At 40.8% G+C, this 18,108-nt stretch overlaps 2 protein-coding genes across 3 annotated transcripts; both read left to right on the top strand.

Moving 5' to 3' along the window:
- Positions 1-216: 216 nt before the first annotated feature.
- gkap1 (G kinase anchoring protein 1) lies at positions 217-10,093 on the top strand. Of its 2 annotated transcripts, XM_028579096.1 has the most exons (13): positions 217-337; positions 735-995; positions 2,231-2,389; positions 2,794-2,871; positions 3,815-3,953; positions 5,631-5,659; positions 5,851-6,009; positions 6,993-7,079; positions 7,313-7,376; positions 7,494-7,564; positions 7,665-7,742; positions 9,300-9,349; positions 9,595-10,093. In XM_028579096.1, exons 2-13 carry the CDS (start codon positions 759-761, stop codon positions 9,647-9,649), a joined length of 1,206 nt encoding a protein of 401 aa, XP_028434897.1. In that variant the 5' UTR covers positions 217-337; positions 735-758; the 3' UTR covers positions 9,650-10,093. The 2 variants fall into 2 exon arrangements, with proteins under 2 accessions (XP_028434897.1, XP_028434898.1); XM_028579097.1 differs by lacking the exon at positions 9,300-9,349 and having other exon boundaries at positions 221-337.
- A 406-nt stretch (positions 10,094-10,499) lies between these two features.
- LOC114555632 (ubiquilin-1) lies at positions 10,500-17,528 on the top strand. Its single transcript, XM_028578174.1, has 12 exons — positions 10,500-10,781; positions 10,909-11,051; positions 11,367-11,494; positions 11,625-11,887; positions 12,483-12,623; positions 12,725-12,893; positions 13,463-13,584; positions 13,842-13,925; positions 14,353-14,468; positions 14,609-14,759; positions 15,475-15,610; positions 17,437-17,528. The coding sequence occupies exons 1-12, from the start codon at positions 10,650-10,652 to the stop codon at positions 17,445-17,447; spliced, it is 1,596 nt and encodes a 531-aa protein (XP_028433975.1). The 5' UTR covers positions 10,500-10,649; the 3' UTR covers positions 17,448-17,528.
- Positions 17,529-18,108: the final 580 nt, after the last annotated feature.

Genomic DNA, 18,108 nt, shown 5'->3' on the forward strand with positions numbered 1-18,108 from the left:
ACTTAATATGCATATCTTACTCTTTTGCTTTTGTTGTGTGGGCTCATTCCTTACCACTGGACAGATTAACCCATGAAGCCAAAACTGTGCATCCCTGTCTACATTACATGCTGTAAATTAGGTGGACAATAAGACACATTGCTTAAAGCTGTTATACTTTTATTTATTTTTTTATTTTTCCTTTTCTTTGTTAATAGCGGGTACTTTAAAGCGAAAGGGCGATCAGCGATCGATGTTATCCTTTTTGGCACCACTGGGCTGCTGTACTCAGGCAATTGCTGATCATAGACGTTGCTGATAGCAAACCAACAGTAGCCGACAGCACCTTCACGAACAGGTGAAAGTATTCTTTAGAAACTTTTCTTGTTAGTATTGTCTCTTCAAAACAAGTCAGCGCGTATATTAAAAACTAAAGATTAACGCGAGGTCATTAATGTGTGTTTGACTGTCATGCATCGCTACTTTTGCACTTGTTTAGAAGCTAACGAAACCGGCTACAGTTAGCTAGGTTAACTTGCTGCTATGTAACGTTAATGCTAGCAGCCAGACTGCTAGCAACGGTGTGGTTCAAATCACATTACATTTATCATCACGACTGTTAGGATTAAACCGTGCAAGCTGTTGATTTAAACAAAGCGGCTGGCAGATATATAGTCATTTTATTTGAAAATAGGTTGCGACTAAACGCTAAAAGTTATCCTAACTATATTTTTTGTGTCTCCTTTTGTCATCAGTTAACGTTAGTTTTCCTTTTCGAAATGGCATCGTCTGCAATGATCACCGTCCCCACCACCGCCTCCCGCTTCGCCTTGCTCCAGATAGACTCGGATTCGGACTCCGACGCCTCCGATGCGGGAAAGACCACCACCAAAGCCGGACCGAAGCCCCGACAAGGGAAGGCAGGCGCAGCCGGGGGGAAAGCATCTCAGTGCAACGACAAGAAGAAAGACAAGAAAAAGAAGAAGAAGGAACAGCAGCAGACTGAGGCAAATGAGGTGATTGGCAGGAGTATCTCACGACCCTCTGCTCCATACATATCTGTGTTATAATTAGGTTGTTAGGGTGCATACATGTCTTCCGTTTTGTGACAGACATGATGACTTGTAATTGTGCTCCTCTGTTGTTTCACTTCTACCGAAACCACAGAGGGTGGTGCCAAGTACACCTCAGCAGACATCAGAATGTGTTCTTTGTTTTGTTTTGCTCTTAGTTATTTAGAGCAAGTGTTGGCAATTTAAATGAAGCATACAAGTAACCAACGTTTTACTGCTTGATAAGACTCCTCACTAACTGCTCATTTAGGCTAGCTAAATCAACATCATAATTCCCCATTATATGTAATCTGTGATATTAAACAGAGAAAATAAAGCTACTATTTGCATTTGTTAAAATGTCAAGATATGTGTAGCTACATCTTTTGTCAGAGATGATCAAATGGACCCTGTGCAAGGCAAGGCAATTGTATTTATGTCACATGTTATAACAAGTAAAGTCAATGTGCGTTACATTAAAAATTTAGAGCAAATAGTCAATAAGTCGATTAGTCGGTCAACAGAAAAGAAACCTGCAACTATTGTGATAGCCGACTAATCTTGAAAGTAATTTTTTTTAAGAAGAAATGTCAGTGTATTCTCTTGTTTCAGCTTCTCTAAATTGAGTATTTGCTACCTTAAACTAAATTTCTTTGAGCTTTTAGACTTGTGGTCTGAAAAAACAAGGCATTTGAATTTATCACCATACCTTGAAATCTGGGAAAATGAAAAAAAATTGTATCACCATTTTTTGACACTTAAATAATGTTAGATAAATCATTGATTAGTGGAGAAAATAATTGTAGGTTGCCGCCCTGTTAAAATGCATGCGCAAAGAAGCACTAACCCACGCATAGACAGAACACATTGAAAGTTGACACAGTTGGGACAGATTTTAGGTCATCAGTCAGTTTATTCCAGAGAACAGGACCAAAGTAACAAAAAGTGAACTCAGCAGATCCTATTCTGGGTACAGTTTGCAAAGCACCACCTGATGAACAGTATAGGCCTGACTGGATCAAGTTACGTGAGCAGGAGGCTCTTATCATTTTAAGACTAGGGGGCAGTTGCATCTGTTCAAGCACACACGTGGTGATGGTCTCTTCAGCTAATACTAGAGCAAGGTACTGTTCATAATTGTAGCATTAGTGGTCTTAACAAGAGTCAGTGTTTGAATAAATCTCATATCTCTCTATCAGTTACGTAATCTGGCCTTCAAGAAGATTCCTCAGAAGTCTTGTGCCCCGCCTCCCTCTATGACCCTGTCAGGAATAGCCGGTGAACTTCTCAGTCCTGCATCAGGGGACCACCCTATGCCTTCAGAGGGGTGGCAGCAGTGGAAGCAGAGGGATGAGCAGGTAAGAGACAGCAACAACAATAAATGTGTGAGCTAGTGAGCCATACTGTAGATAAGGTTCTCTTTATAATTGGCGTGCCCTTCAGGAAGCCCTATTACTTCCAGCTGTTTTAGTAGAGCTGTTCAGAGTTCTGTGTATGTCTGAAGCACTTTTAGAAGTGATTAACAGATTTTAGATACAAGTACTAAACGTGACACCTTTTCTTCCCCTGTTACTGGAAACTTGTTTGAGGAATTAAGTGCTCCAAATCCTCCTCTGTTACAGGCATTAGGAAAGAGCAGACCCATGGCATGTTGTTTATTGTCTTTCCTTGATATAACTGCATTTCATACTGTTCATGTCTTTCCTTACAGATTGTACCAATTATTTGTCTCAAAAGGGTGTTCTTTCTCATCCCTCTGTAGATAACCTCTGAGCTTTATGAGGCTGACTTGGAAAAAGCCTTGATTCTAAGTAAACTGGAGTATGAACAAAACAAACCGGTAAATTACATGCACACACACACACACAAACACAAACGTAATATAACTGATTGTGTTAAATGGGCTTTTGTGTTAAATGGGCTTATGTATCGTCTCGTATCGGTAGCAGGCAATTGAATTAAATCGCATCAAAATCGTATCGTGGCAGACTTTGTGATATCAGTAAATACATATATTTACCCCCCTAGTTCCTATGTTTGAAATGGCAAGGTTTCCTCGTAAAAGTAAAGTCATTGTGAATATGCTAAATCATCACTCTCGTAAACTCATTATCTGAAATTCAGCTGAATCCAATTTCATAAGAAAAGACACTACAGCACAGTTGTTTTGCCTCGAACCACTCGTCCACTTCATGCTTGCACATTGAGCAACTAGGCAGGTGCCACGAAATAATTCAAAAAGACGTTGGATATATGATACCAAAAAACTTTTCAGCTCCTTTTGCAGATTGTTCTGTTTCAGTGGCTGTTGACATAAATAGAAGAGAAAATCGCAACACTAAAAACAGACCTTAGTGTTTACCAAACTATGTCTGCCTTTGCACACCACAGTTTTAAGTATAACAACCGTTTTGTTTCAGCCTGTTCTCCAGTCCATTACTTAAATTAAACAATGACTATGATGTAAAACTGCTGACTTTAATTTGAAGTTGTACAATGTTCACCCAACATGGATGGAAACACACCACACATCCCTTGAAGCTTAAAGTCAGCCCTTCAACCTCATACTTGATTTATAATCCAGCGTGCTGGAGTAAAGCCAAAGCAATAAAGAACACATCACTGTTTTTTTCAAACCACATATTCCTCTAAATGATTTTAGCCAGAAATGTTGAATTCAGTTTTATTTTAAAGGCATATTTAATATATTTTGTTATGAATAGTTATTAGAAGTTATGAACCTTAATTCTAAGATAAAGTCAAATTAATCTGCTTTCACTTAGTTCAACAACACAAACGCATCCTCACAGAAGGCACCAGGAGGAAAAGAGGGTGGAGGGAAGAAGGACAAAAAGAAGAATCAGCAGGCAAAAGATAAAAAGACAGTTTCACTGCAGGACTTCCAGGCTGAAGGCAGTGCAGGTGAGAGAAACGTATTGATCAGTTGTTTCAAAAGCCATCACTCTATGATCTTGTGTGCTGCAGTCTGTAGCTCAACAGGCTCCCAGAATCCCTTTCTGAGCATGACATCAGGAGGGCTTTCAAGCATGTGAACACCAAGAAAGCAGCAGGACCTGACAGTATCAGTGGGTGGGTCCTCATACTATGTGCTGACTTACTAGCACCAGTGTTCAGAATTCGTATCCATGTGCTTCAAGAAGTCCCATCATGATTCCCGTGCCCAAGAAAACGACCAGTCTGCCTGATCGGCTCCTGCCAAGTGGCACTCACCTCTGTAGTCATGAAATACTTTGAATGACTGGTCAAGGATTACATATGCTCCTCACTACCCAGCACAGTGAACCCATTACAGTTTGCCTACCGTCCTAACCGATCAACAAAAGATGCCATAGCACACATCCTCCACACCACACTATCTCCCCTGGAAAAGAAAGGAAGCTATGTGAGATTGCTGTTTATTGACTACAGTTTAGCATTTAACACCCTAGTTCCCTCCAGGCTCATCACAAAGCTGAAGGACCTATGATTCAACACCTCACTGTGCATGTGGATCCTTGACTTCCTGACAGGAAGACCCAAGTTGGTTAGGGTGGGCAGACACACCTCTTCCACCCTCATCCTTAACACCAGAGCACCCCAGGGCTGTGTTTTTAGTACCCTGCTGTAGTCGCTGTACACGCTGGCACACTGCTGGCACACCTGCTGGTGTCGGAACAACAACCTATTAATGAACATCCGCAAGACTAAAGCGATGATAATAGACTTTGGGAAGAAGCATGCAAGGAACTACGCCCAGTTTTCCTTCTTATGCTTAACAAAATAAACGGCTGTTTATTTTGTTAAGCATGAGAGGAAAACCTGTATTTTTACCAGTGTTTCCGCAGTCAGGAAAGAAGAGTGTTGTAACGACGACGATTCAACACGCGCCGGACCTGTTCATAATGAGTGAGCCGTCACTCTGTGAGTAGAGAATCCAGTCTGCAGTGTAGTTCAGACACTTCACTGATAAACCAGAGAACTGTACAGTAACAATCGACTCTATGGCCAAAGAAAGTTTTTGTATCATAAACATTTAGTCCATTGCTCTCCCTCTCTCCCCCTCTTGTTATCAGTCTGTTAATGTTGTGGAAAACAACTAAACTACATTTTTCAGATACTTTCCTTTTTTATTTAATATGGGCTATTTATTTTAGATAATTTTTCATTTACGTGTGTTGCAGCTGTATATTTTCATACAGTCTTCGCATTTTATTTTGATGACTGTTTTACTGAAAGTGTTTGTTACATCTCACATGTGGCTTTGACTTACAACTAAACGTTTAGCCCACTTTGTAAAAAAAATACTTTTATGTATATGTCGTGTATCACCATTCAGCCGAAAAATACCAAGATATGACTTTTGGTCCATATCGCCCAGCCCTAGTCCTGATGGGGAGCATCACTCCCTGGTACGCAGACAGCACCGAACAGGACGGCAAGGCTTTGTGTGGTTTGTTGAACATACAATAGGCGAATCAAGCACAAGGAGCTGATGGGATTAGATTTCACTGGAATTGTACCTCGTATGATTTCATGTGTCAAATAAAAAAAAATGGATTTATTGAGTAATATTTATGTATGTACTTTGTGTCTTTGCAGAGCATTTGAGTAAGAAACAAGAGAAAGAGGTGAGCAAAGTACCTGAGCATCTTGATTTTTCTTAACCGCAGTCATAAATAGCGGAACATTATTTATTGTATATGAATATAGAATAAATATTGAAGTTACCCGTGAATAATATGCATGTGTTTGATTGGGTTTAAATGTCATGTATGATGAGGCATATCCCTTTTGAAACACTGACCTCACTCCCATCCAGGACGGCAGAGTGGCTAACGTAGCGTTGAGAATTGGGCAGGAGGAGCGTTTTTTTAACAAGCTCGAGGATGACGTCACTCGGATTGTCCAACAGGAGAAGAGACGGGAGCAGTACACCAACAGTCATGGACAAGAAGTCGCCTCAATAGAACACGAACGGGTAAGTAGACGGGCGGAAACCCACATACGTGAACAAACTATTGGTCATCTGTCTGCGTATATTATGCCTCAGGTATCTACAGTACATGAACAAGTCTTGCACGTATTGTAATTTTATTTGCATTTACATTTTTTAATCTGGCACAGAATTGATCAGTAATGCAATTTAAAATTCAACAGTCAAAGGTGAATGTTCTTTTCACCTGTACTTTTTTGGTAATATTTCTTAAAGCGTAACTTCTTGATATTAATGAACATCAGCTACATTCAAGCCGTTGCCAAATTAGTTGCTACAAAGCTAATTAAGACTTTCAGCTCCACACAACTCTCTGTATTTCTCAGTATGGCTATGTTCACAAGATCGTGGCGTCCGGCGACTTTCCCGCGTAGAAACTCAAGTAAAGATGATTACCTCTTCTGAAGAATCCATCATGTTTTTTTAATCCTCCGTGTCCTCCTTGGTAACTAGCAACTGCATGGAGGAGGGGTGGGGGCTGTGCGGGATCACTGAAGGCTTGTATCATGTGGGCGCGGGAACAGTGTTGTTGTCATTACTTAGAATTCCTCAAGGCGGCAGCAGAAAGCATGCACTATAGCTTTAAATTTATTTCTTTAACTTAACTTATCATCATGGCGTAAAAGTTTACATCACACATGTATGCAGGAAACTTACGGCGAGAAAACCGTGACTTACTGGAGATTTGGGTGAAGGTGAATAGTTTTATTGTACAGAGAAGTTTTGGCCTTTCTACTACATTTTCTTGAATTATTCCTAAAAATACACTTCTTTCCCTTGCCATTTCACACCTGACGTTTATATCTGTTAAGTTTGCCCATACAGCAGTGTCTCTACATTTCCCAGTGATTTAATAAACCCAACATCACCCAAGTGAATTTTGTGTTTCCTTAATTAGTAAATATCATCAGCTGGAAAAAGTATAAATTTGTCTTGACTTGCTCTTTTCTACCTGTCCTTCCTGTTAGGACCCCCGAGCAGAGCAGCTGAAATACGATCTGGAAAAGAAGGACGAGGAAATCGATAAGCTAAAGAAGAACATCTCACAGTGGGAGGTCAGCAGTTAAAAGCAGTTTCCCCATCATTTTATAATTTCAACCTGATCTGCCAAAAAAATGCTAAGAAATATTGATTTGTAATATAACTCTATATAGAATAAGGCCAGTCCATCTTTTTCTATTTGATATATTTGCTACTGTTGGTTACAGCCATTTTAACACACTGCAATGATGATTTACTTGAGCGGATTTTGTCAGTCATCAAAAATGCTTACTTCTCAACTCTCCAGGGCAAATACAGAGATGTAAAAACAAGAAATTCCCAGCTGCTGAAGATGCTCCAGCAGGGAGAGAGTGAGTTGAACAAATATTACACTAAACAGTCCCCTTTCCTTTTCCTTCTGTCCTTTTCTTTCCCAGTGAAGATTCAATATGATCTGTCTGATGTTTTATGATTTTTATCTCCTTCAGTGAAAGATAAAGCGGAACTCCTTCTACAGGTAGAAGAGCTACTACACATAAAAGAAGAACTGTCATTACAGGTGCGTTATGGTCGGTAAAGATTATGAAAGAGGGGACATGTTTGCGTGAGATATTTGTACTTTTAGGTGCATTTCAATTACGTAATTTTTATTTATTTAGGTAGCGTCACTACACGCTGCCCTGGAACAAGAAAGGTCAAAAGTCAAAGGTCTGCAGTCAGAACAACCAAAACATCAGGTGAGAGTTCATTTAATCGCTCACTTTTTTTTACTTCTGATTAGAGTGTCCTAATGTCACCGTAACAAGGAAGAACTGGACTCAGATTCAAGTGTTGAGTTTTAAGCCCAGTTCAGACTAAAGATTTGCAACAAGACCAGTTGAAACTTGGAACTACTTGCAATGTGGCCGTCTGCAGCGTTCCGAAACCTGCCAGTTTACACCTATGCAAGGAGACGGTTTATCGTCTCCATAGCAACGACTCTCTGTACCTCCATTCCAACGTGACGTCATGACTTCGCGTAAACATACACGCCACTTTCTAAAGCCAAGTGGTGTATTATCTGTACGCATTTGAGCTATCCTTGTGTATGTCTACGCTGTATACAGCGGACGGGTTGGGTTTAGGAAAAGAAGAAAGCGGCGGTTGGGTTTGGGAAACGGGACACGCGGGATACGATCCCCGGTCTCCTGGGTGAAAGTCCTGGGTTGTTTGACCCATCCACCACCCCAACCAACCTCCCTACGCGGATTTTCAGGCTTTCATACTACTCTCGCTACCTTAGTCGCTCTTAATGCTGCGTCATCTTCTTATTGAGAATCGTGCTGTGATCCCGAAACATGCTTCCCATTGAAATACGCGAAATTTCGCTGGTAACTAACAGAAGTTATTTGCTCAAGAGAACTTGGTGTAAATTGACACACAATCACAAGGTAATGTAAGTCAATGGAGGCCAAACGGCATTGATAAACATGCTAAAAAAACGATTATGCATCTTGATAACACGTCAAAATGGCATACGAATTGGCGTGTCATACATACGTCACTTATTGAGATCGGTCTGTCCATTCTAACTTCCGACTTTTCATGCTTTTTTTATAGCTGGATATAACTTGTAGCGTCTTAAAATATGAATGAGGATAGTGAGATACTTGCTACAGTTGCATTTCTAGAAATGATTAAACTGCGAAAACATAAAAAAAAAAAAAAGAGACCCATTGGAACCACCCATTGGTGCTTCAGTGGAATACACTGGGGGTTTATGCAAATGTATACCGTGAACTTGAGACAGGAGATCTCTCCTCTATTGTCAGCAGTTCCGTCGTTTGGAGGAGTTGGTGTCACCTCTAATCAGCAGACAGCATTTCGCCAAGGGAACGGCTGTTGATAACGCTGTGCTTCTTCAAAACGTTGTCATTTCTACCAGCTGATAGTTTGTAAATGACTTGACCAGCTGACTTTGTTATGAGCTGATTTGCTGTTGAAACGAGTGATGTGCCTTGCGTTGTAAAACCAGCCATCCGCCGGCTTGAGTCGAGCTGAAACGACCCAGTTCACTACTGCAACTTTTCCCTGCAACATTCTCAAACCATTTTGTCTCGTCACAAATCTGTGGTCTGAACGGTGCTTTAGAGTGACAAAATGCTCTTGTACATCTTACTCTGTGAGATGCCACATGATCCATTCTGAGGGTGTGATTGCCTAGCTGATGTTCATGTGTGTACATTACGTGTGTGTGTGTGTGTGTGTGTGTGTGTGTGCGCGCGCATGCATGCTCCTTCTTTCCCTTTCTGTAGAAGAGACAAAAAACAGCCAGTAAGTCAGGTGAAGTGAGAGAAGTTGCAGTGTAAGTAAATCCCAGCACAGAAATGCAGTAATAAAAGTGCAATTCAGTTTATTAGAGTACCCAGCTAAGGTCAGAGTATAAGTAAGCTGAGTTTCAGTTCAAAGACTTTTTAACTTTTTTTTTTTTTTTTTTTTTTTTTTTTTTTCACTCTGTAATTTTATTGACCTATAACTTGAATTAGGTCAAATACGTTGTCGTACTAACAATAAATAATTGTGTACTTTCTGGACTTTTCTGGTTGGCAGGGAAACAAGAAAGGGCGGAAAGGCTCGGAGATGGATCTATGAAGGTCCCAAATGATAAAGACCTTAAAAGCAAAATCAAATAAACTATGAACAAATTAAGAAAAACACAACTGATCATAATCAGGGTTCTCCTTCCTTATTTTTTTTTTCTTTAGCTTGGACTCTATGTCAGCATATAATGCATGCCCCCTTAATTACACAGACACAGATACACACACACACACACAGAACACACTCCAGAGGCAGCAGGATGTATTACACCGCTGAACAAGAATTACAGAAACTTCTAAAAAAGGTTAAGTTTAAACTTTGTGTTGAAATGGTGGCTTGGCACAATGTGCTGCCCTCTGCAGGCACAAGCATTCATAGTAGGCCTACTGTTGAAGGCTCTGTGCCTGTTCTTTGTTTGGGTTTTAATGCCAAAATGACAGAACTTGACATGTATGTTTTTGTTTCTTTTCTTTCTCACAGTTAAGTAAATAAAAACGTTTTCAGTTTCCCTTTTTGTATATTGTCATAAATGTCAACATTTTAGAAAATCGAAGCATCGATTTTAGAAAATTAACCTGAAATGCAGAAAATATAGAGAATATTATAATTTAGCTTCTGGGCCTGTAGTGCAACCACTTTTGAGAATTTTTAATAATATTTGTAACGCTGTGAAAATGTTTTAATGTGTAAGGACATTTTAAAAAGTTAAATAAATCCAACGCATCGTCTTGGAAATATTATTACTGGTTTTGTGGTGTAGCCTAATAGGTGTACTATACTATCTTTAAATTAACTCAAATTACATATATTGAATTAAATGATTTGATCAGACCGCTCGTAGTGGCCCCCATGTAAGGAACTGTACATTATAAATTGTAGGCTACCACAGATAATATAAAGGTGTAGGATTTGTATCTGCACCACCTGCGCAGTCCGGTCAGAGCTGGCACTCGTTCACACAACTTCCTGCCGAGTCATCGGGACAGATCCGCAGCTCCGCTCCGGGACTCTGGCCTCCTCCAGCTCCGCTCGTCCTCCTCGGCAGCAGCGCAGACAGGACGAAGATGTCCGCTGCGGAGAAAGGTGAACCGACAGCACCGGGTGATTGTCAAAGGTCTGAAACGATCCACGTCGCCGTGAAAAGTCTCCGAGAGAGCAAAGACTTCACCGTTAGAGGAGGCTGTACCGTCAGACAGGTCAGGAGACTAACGCATTGATGCTTGGGTGCTGTGTGCATAAAATGGCTCGACTTGCGCTTAAACTGTATTATGTCTTGTTTCCATTCCGCATTTTGGCTGACAAACTGTGTGTGTGTGTGTGTAGCTGAAATGGGGTCTAGCAGAGCGCATGGGAGTCCCGGCAGAGCAGCTGGTGCTGAGCCGCTCCGGCCGGATGCTCGGAGGGTCAGAACTCCTGAGTCACCTTAAAGCACAAGATGAGTCAGTCAGTCTCTGCATGATCCAAAGGTACACAGAAACATATATGGAACTGCAGGCTCACACATTAAAATTTACAGTGAAATGTGCCAAGAAAAAGTGGTCTGAGTTTTAAGTGTTAACCTCCTTTTTAAATAAGTCACATGTAGGCTGTGCACTATATGGTCAGATAATTAGTGCTGGTAAACCAAGACACCTTTGACTTGAATCTGAAAATCGTAGCCTACAGAATGCCAGTAAATTTGCAATGTCATTTTAAGGTAAAAAATGAAGCACTGCTAAATATGGAACTGTACCATATATTTCCAGTACCATTTATATTTAGTTTCAGTCCTTTCTTCTCAGGTCTCAGCATTTATCTGCTGCGACCACCTGTGATCCAGGTTCAGAAATGGTCCAGTCGGAGCTCACAGCCCTTCTCGATCCTGACCCTGATAGCTTCACACAGTCTCCCACCTCTCCCCTTTGTCTGGGTAAGAACTGCAGAACACAGGAACTCCCACCTTCTTTTTCCTGTCCTCTATGTGGGCTTATATACTGCAGCTGTGGGGTGATCAGATCCTACTCAGCTCTGGTTCTTTTGATCTGATCTCATTTCCATAGTGGAAGGTCTGGACAGTCTTGGCCTAACAAATAGTGGGCCTGGCTTCTTTCCTGCACTCCAGCGTCCGATGGAGAGCCAGCTGCTGGCTGACCCGGAGATGATGTGCCGTGTCCTGGGCAGCCCCTTCGTGCAGAGCACCCTCTCAACCTACAGCCCTCAACTAAGCAGACAGCTCATTCTGTCTAACCCCCAAATTCAGCAGCTCCTGCAGACAAACCCAGAGGTGGGGGATATCCTTAACAACACAGTTGTTATCACACAGGTGGGGATAAAAAGGCATGAGTGTGTGTTTGAAGTACAGATTTGTTGTGAGTGGCAGGGTTTAGTGTGCCAGAGCACGGTCACATGTGTGCGGAAGAGGATTATGACCACGTGAAAGAATGTATTGAGTTCTGAGTATAAAGTCAGATTTTTTTTTTTTTTTTTAAGCTTAAAAGAAATAAAAGATTTTGACTTATTGATTGATTTGACTGAAAAAAAAGTCTGAATTTAAAAAAAACAAACAACTTAGACAGAAAAAAAAGTCAGAACTCAAATACATTTTTCACATGTGGCCCTAATCATTATATCATACGTGTGCCGGCATTATACTGGGTAAAAGTTACTACTTCTATCGCTTTAATAACTGTGAAGTTCTAGATTTGATATAATAAAAGGGTACATGGCAGAAAGAAATTACTCAAAATATGTCATTTCAACATGTCTTTTTATTCATGCTTTAGGATTAGGACAGGTGTGTGATAAATATTCAAAAGATTTAAAATATTTCACTGCGACTTGAATATAATTGCTCGCTCCTTGACACATTTCTTCCACAAAAATGTTCAATATCTTCTCGCTTTTGTTTCCCTTTCCAGGTGACGGAGCGTGTCAGGAACGCTGACATGATGGGGAAAGTGATGCATGATGAAGACAGAGCATTAGTTAATTTGCAGCCAAATCAGGAAAACCCTGAAAGCATCACTGGTGATTCTGATGGGTTTCAGAAAAATGTCCAGGTTTGGAAATTATGTTTTCTTGAACCATCTGTTCTGACAATGTCACACGTATCTTGTTTTCAATTTGTTGTTTGTGGTGTCTCTTCTCTGCTCTCTCTCAGATCCAGATAGGAGCACCTCCAGTGGTGACTGCATCATCTGGGACTCAACAGCCAACTGAAAGAGAAAGCAACGAGACTCCACAGGTCTCCAGTCCCTCCACGGATCCTCTCAGAGAATGGACCGCCACGGCCAGAGTTGACCCAAACCCTCAGAGCACTGTTACTGCAGGCACGAAAATACAAGCATTTCATCATTTTAATTGGCTATACCGGAGATCTTCAACAGGGGGGGTCAATGAAGGGGGGCCTCCAAATTATTGTTAATATTTGAAAGGTTTTTCAAATTAAAATGTCATAACGTGAAGCCAACATATTATTAGCAAATATAAATCCCCACTGATGATAGGCTTACTGGCCTATAGGTAAGGTAGTCACTAAGATACATCCACAGATATAGTATATTGTAAGGATTCATTGTTCCACATGTATGTGTAACATTAGACGATGATTTAGAAAATCCTGCCGACAATTATTATTTTAATAGCTTAGTATTCTATGCAATAAAAAGGTATGTAAATGCTTTAGGCCGCCCTATAAGTTATTGTAGGCCCAGGTTAATATGCAACTTCATTTTATCCAATATTAGTAGTAGGGGGTCCCAGCTCCGTCTCTCTTTCAGTTAAAGGGTCCTTGGTTTAAAAAACGTTGAAGACCCCTGGGCTAAACTATAGCTATACATATACATTTTCCCCTGTTTTTCTTTATCTTGTATCTGTGGCCTCATCCCTCTTTCCTCAGGCATGCAGTCACTGCTAGAGGAGGTCATGGCCAGTCCAGGACTGATGGAGAGCCTGCTGTCTGGCCCTTATGTCAGCAGTCTCCTCAGTTGCCTCGGTCAGAACCCTGACCTGGCTGCACAGGTGACTCACACACACTATATGACTGGATGCAAACACCTAATCAACTTATTTTCACTTAACAACCGCATAGAATTTATTTCTAAGGTTATGTTATTTATGGGTATCTGAATGGTTACAAAAAAACATGGACTGCAATTCAGAGGTGTGAAACCAGGCTCCTCTTTCCCTACTTCTTGTTAACACATCCCCCTAATCTCTCCACACAAATCGTACACACTCAGACAGGTCTTATAGCTCTAATTTCCATACTGTTTCAGATGCTGCTGAGTCACCCTTTGTTCTCAGGATATCCTCAGCTGCAACAGCAGATGAGACAGCAGATCCCTCTCTTCCTGCAACAGGTTAGTTTACTTTCCTCACTACTAAACACTCTAACTGCTTGCAACTAGATTTTTTGTTATTGTTTTTAATTGTGATTTTCTCAACATTGAGACAAGTTGTGTGATTGTAAATTTTAAATTGTGTATGATCAACACTCATGTTTTAAAATCTTACATAGATATCCTTAAAACAGATATTTCTTTTGTAAGTGGCTTATGTACTTTTTAGCCACACTAGCAGTGTGCGTTTAAAGGTGGTGATGATGGTCCATCACTGGAATGTTTTCTCATTAAAAGATTTACACATGAAGAGTCAACTTCATCGTCAGATACAGCTATCAGCGGTGTAGTCTTCCATAGTAATCTCCACACAGTCTCTGTGCAAACTCCAATGCTTATTGTTTATGATTAATATCTTCATTACTAATGGTCAGTGATAAATATGTAGATGCAGAGTCCAGAGCTGCTGTCAGCCATGTTGAACCCCAGAGCCATGGAGGCTCTGCTGCACATCCAACACGGCCTACAGACTCTGGCTGCAGAGGTTCCTGCACTGATACCTACGTGAGTATAGATACACAAAATAAACGCACATAAAACACCTCAACCTGAAGATTACTGGTTGAGTTGCTGGGTAACAGCAGTACTATTATGCAAAGTGCAAGAAACCTTTCATGAGTTACCACCACGTGTCTGTCTTGCAGAGCCAGTGTTAATGCTGCCCCGGAGCTAGCATCTGACTCTGTCCTTAACAGCCAATCAGGAAGTGGTCCTCGTGTTGCCACGGTGACAGAGGAGCAGCAGCACCAGTTTGTACAACAGATGCTACAGGCGCTGGCTAACACCAATCATGGGGTATCTCAGTATTTCCCTATAATCTTGTCTGCTTTTGTAATTTATCTGAACTTCTCCTGGGTTTGAAATATCACCCAAAAATAAAAAATTTAGGCCAAAAGCCAACTGAAAACTTCTCTTTGCATTGCTGGTCTGTTCTATTATCATCACAAAAGGGAAGTTTATGATGCAACATATCCCTCATTTTAAACCTATAATGGTTCAGTGCTCACTGTACATAGCACACTTTTTCAAGTACTTACACAAACAGTACCACACTTAGAGAGTAACTGCACCCAGTCTAATAATCCTGCTTGCAGTAGTGGCCTGACAGGTAGTAGTGACAACATGCTTTTTCCAGTGAGGCACTAAAATACTACTACTATACCACATCTGGCTACATTCAGCCGTGATGTTTGATGTGGTCAGAGGTTTAAGAGATGTACTGTATACCTTTTATACCTTTCAACCCAGTGCAGCTAGCATTTTTTGACAAGATTCAATCTGACTAAATTAATGATGTGATCTCCAGAAAGTCTTTGAATTTTTAAAAATCTTTTCATCTGTTTGTTGTATTTATTTAGAAAGAGTGATTGACAGATTCAGCAGAGACACACATGAAGTTTTGTCAAATTGTATTTTCTCTCAGAGAGGCACAAGACCTCTTTACTAATTATTTTTCATCATGTCATTGTAATGAGTAAGACTTTGAACAACTGCTGCCTTGTCCTGACAGGTCCATGTTGAGGAGGCTGAGTTCCAGGACGAGCTGGAGCATCTGAGCTCAATGGGCTTCAGAGACCGAGAGGCAAACCGTCAGGTTCTCATCAGGGCTGGAGGAGACCTCACTACTGCTATACAACATCTGCTCAGTCTCTGACACACACACACACACACACACACACACACACACACACACACACACACACACACACACACACACACACACACACACACAGATGTTGTTCTGTCCACATATACATACATAAGTGGATGCACATATACTTATTAAATACAAGCACCCAATACACTCAAACATAATAATATCATTATCAGCAATTACAAAGTGCTTTACAAAAAACAAACATAGGAGACATGCAAGCCATATTCATATTTCTGTACTTTCAGAGACATACTTATATTAATTCCTTAGATCTCCTTACTAACCTCCGTCTGCAGTAAGAAATTATATTCAGTCCTAGCTTAGTCTATATCCATGACGTTCCACTTCCGGGATTGCTCCGTTGCTGCTGGAAATTCCGCCGGATGTCACTCTTTTCAGCCGGATGTCCGTTTCCTTCCGCTTTCTTTGTGTTGGCATTCTAAACTCCGGTCGATTTATGAGGACTATTGTTAACTGCTCCTCAGATCTCTGCAGGGTAAATCCAGACAGCTAGCTAGACTATCTGTCCAATCCGAGTTTTCTGTTGCACGCTTTTGAACGTACACGTGTTCCACCAAAACAAGTTCCTTCGCGAGACTATGTTGCAGAGGCGCTGTTGCTCCATCGGGCACTTAGCACCGCCCAAGACGATTGTGATTGGTTTAAAGCAGTGGTTCCAAAACCTTTTCACACGAAGGACCCCTAAACTGACACAAATTAGACCACGAACCCCCCTTTGATAAGATTTTGCCCCAGGGTCCCCCATCTGATAGATTTTTTGCTTTTAGATGTTTTATTACAGAAAGTGTATGAAACCCATGACCAAAATAGTCATACATTCTGTCATTGTGCTACTTATGGATAGAATTATAGTGAAAGTTAAAGTAAAACATTTGTTTCCCCCTGTTGGCTGGGGACCCCCTGGAACCTCCTCAAGGACCCCTGGGAACCAGTGCGAGACTAGTCCTACCATAACATTCACCCCCTACCTTAGTAAACTTTACACTTGTTTTTCCTTTTTCAAATAGAGGGTGCCACATGCTATACAGATTGTAAAGCCCCTTGAGGCAAATTTGTGATATTGGGCTATATAAATACATTTAAAAAATACTTGACTTGAAAACGTTCAAATATACAGCCAAAGGGAGTGCTTTTGGTTAATATTAGGGTAACAACAAAATAATACAATCACTCTGGTACAGGTCTGTACTGGTACTTAAACCCACCTCACATATTGTAGACTTGTGGCAATTGCATACATATTCAGAGGCAGGTCATATATTATTAATCTCTGGGTATGAAGCTCAGGCCTCTTTTCATCTTGCCACCTGGACAATAATGAGAGCTTGTAACACCCAGAGACAGTCAGATGTTCTTGGAAGCACACAGAGGATTCACACTCTGTCAGCAGATTGAACCATGAGCACAGTCTGTTGTGGGCCTCCCTCCCTCGCTGCTCTTGTGTCGTGTCCACCACATGCTGTAAAGATCAGACGCACCAAGTAATTATACTGAGCTCCAAAAAGATGCAGGCTATTGAAAATGAGAGGTTAACTTCAACCACGTTTATCACACAGGCACAGAAATCTCGGTTATGCAAAGTTAATCTTCTCAACACACTCGCCCAGGAGAAGAATTCAATTTGAGTCCAAAACGGAAAAAAAGATTTGAACCCTTTTGGAACTTACAACACAACATGCTGATGATTATGAAGATTTACTTTATATAGGTGAGACTGTTCTTTGTGTATCTGTCACTGCACTGACTAGTAACACCTGGGTTTCTTTTTTCTGTCCTTAATCTTATATTCAACAGAACTCCAGTAAACACATCACGCTACAGTGTTTCTGTGCCATGAGGAGCTGTGCATTTTGTTTCCCTTTGGATTTCACTAAGCCCCAACTGACTGAGCAACATACTTTCTCATCTATAGCTGACTTGTGGATCTGACGTAAGTCAGTCTACATGATTCTGTTGTCCCTTAATAATGCAGTCTGCACTGTTTGTCATTTTACATGAATTTATGACGATGTCCTGCTTTAAAAAGTGTTATGTTTCGTCCATGTCCCGGTGTTCACTGTTAACAGTTCTGTAATAGGGTTAACCGTACAGTTGGAGCTGCTACAATTGATCATTTTCATTTTAAATTACATTTGTCGATTGTTTTTCTTAATGTATTAATCATTAAGTCTATAATATGTCAGAATATAGGCAAAATATCGATCACAACTGTTCTGAAAAAAACTCAGGAGCAGCTCGACTCTGGATGTGTTAAGGTTCGGGAGACTCGCACAGAAGCATTTGATGTACTCTCGATCGAGGAGAATTAGGATTGAACAGTACAGTTTAACCACAATGTAGTTATATCCCAAACTCTGTCTGTCTATTTCCAAGAGGCATTTATCTCTTCCTGAAGCTGTCAAGTTTGGGTTATGCAAAGATATTGATGGCGCCATAACATAGGCACTGCAAACACCGATGCTCACC

Source organism: Perca flavescens, chromosome 5 (genome assembly GCF_004354835.1).
Source record: "Perca flavescens isolate YP-PL-M2 chromosome 5, PFLA_1.0, whole genome shotgun sequence".
NCBI lineage: Eukaryota > Metazoa > Chordata > Actinopteri > Perciformes > Percidae > Perca > Perca flavescens.

Bases quoted from the DNA above. Each gene is read 5' to 3' on its own strand.
- gkap1 (XM_028579096.1), top strand. From the start codon at position 759: ATGGCATCGTCTGCAATGATCACCGTCCCCACCACCGCCTCCCGCTTC. The intron at 996-2,230 runs GTGATTGGCAGG...TCTCTCTATCAG, and splicing joins AGCAGACTGAGGCAAATGAG to TTACGTAATCTGGCCTTCAA. The intron at 9,350-9,594 runs GTAAGTAAATCC...TCTGGTTGGCAG, and splicing joins GAAGTGAGAGAAGTTGCAGT to GGAAACAAGAAAGGGCGGAA.
- LOC114555632 (XM_028578174.1), top strand. From the start codon at position 10,650: ATGTCCGCTGCGGAGAAAGGTGAACCGACAGCACCGGGTGATTGTCAA. The intron at 11,495-11,624 runs GTAAGAACTGCA...TCATTTCCATAG, and splicing joins CACCTCTCCCCTTTGTCTGG to TGGAAGGTCTGGACAGTCTT. The intron at 13,926-14,352 runs GTTAGTTTACTT...ATAAATATGTAG, and splicing joins TCCCTCTCTTCCTGCAACAG to ATGCAGAGTCCAGAGCTGCT.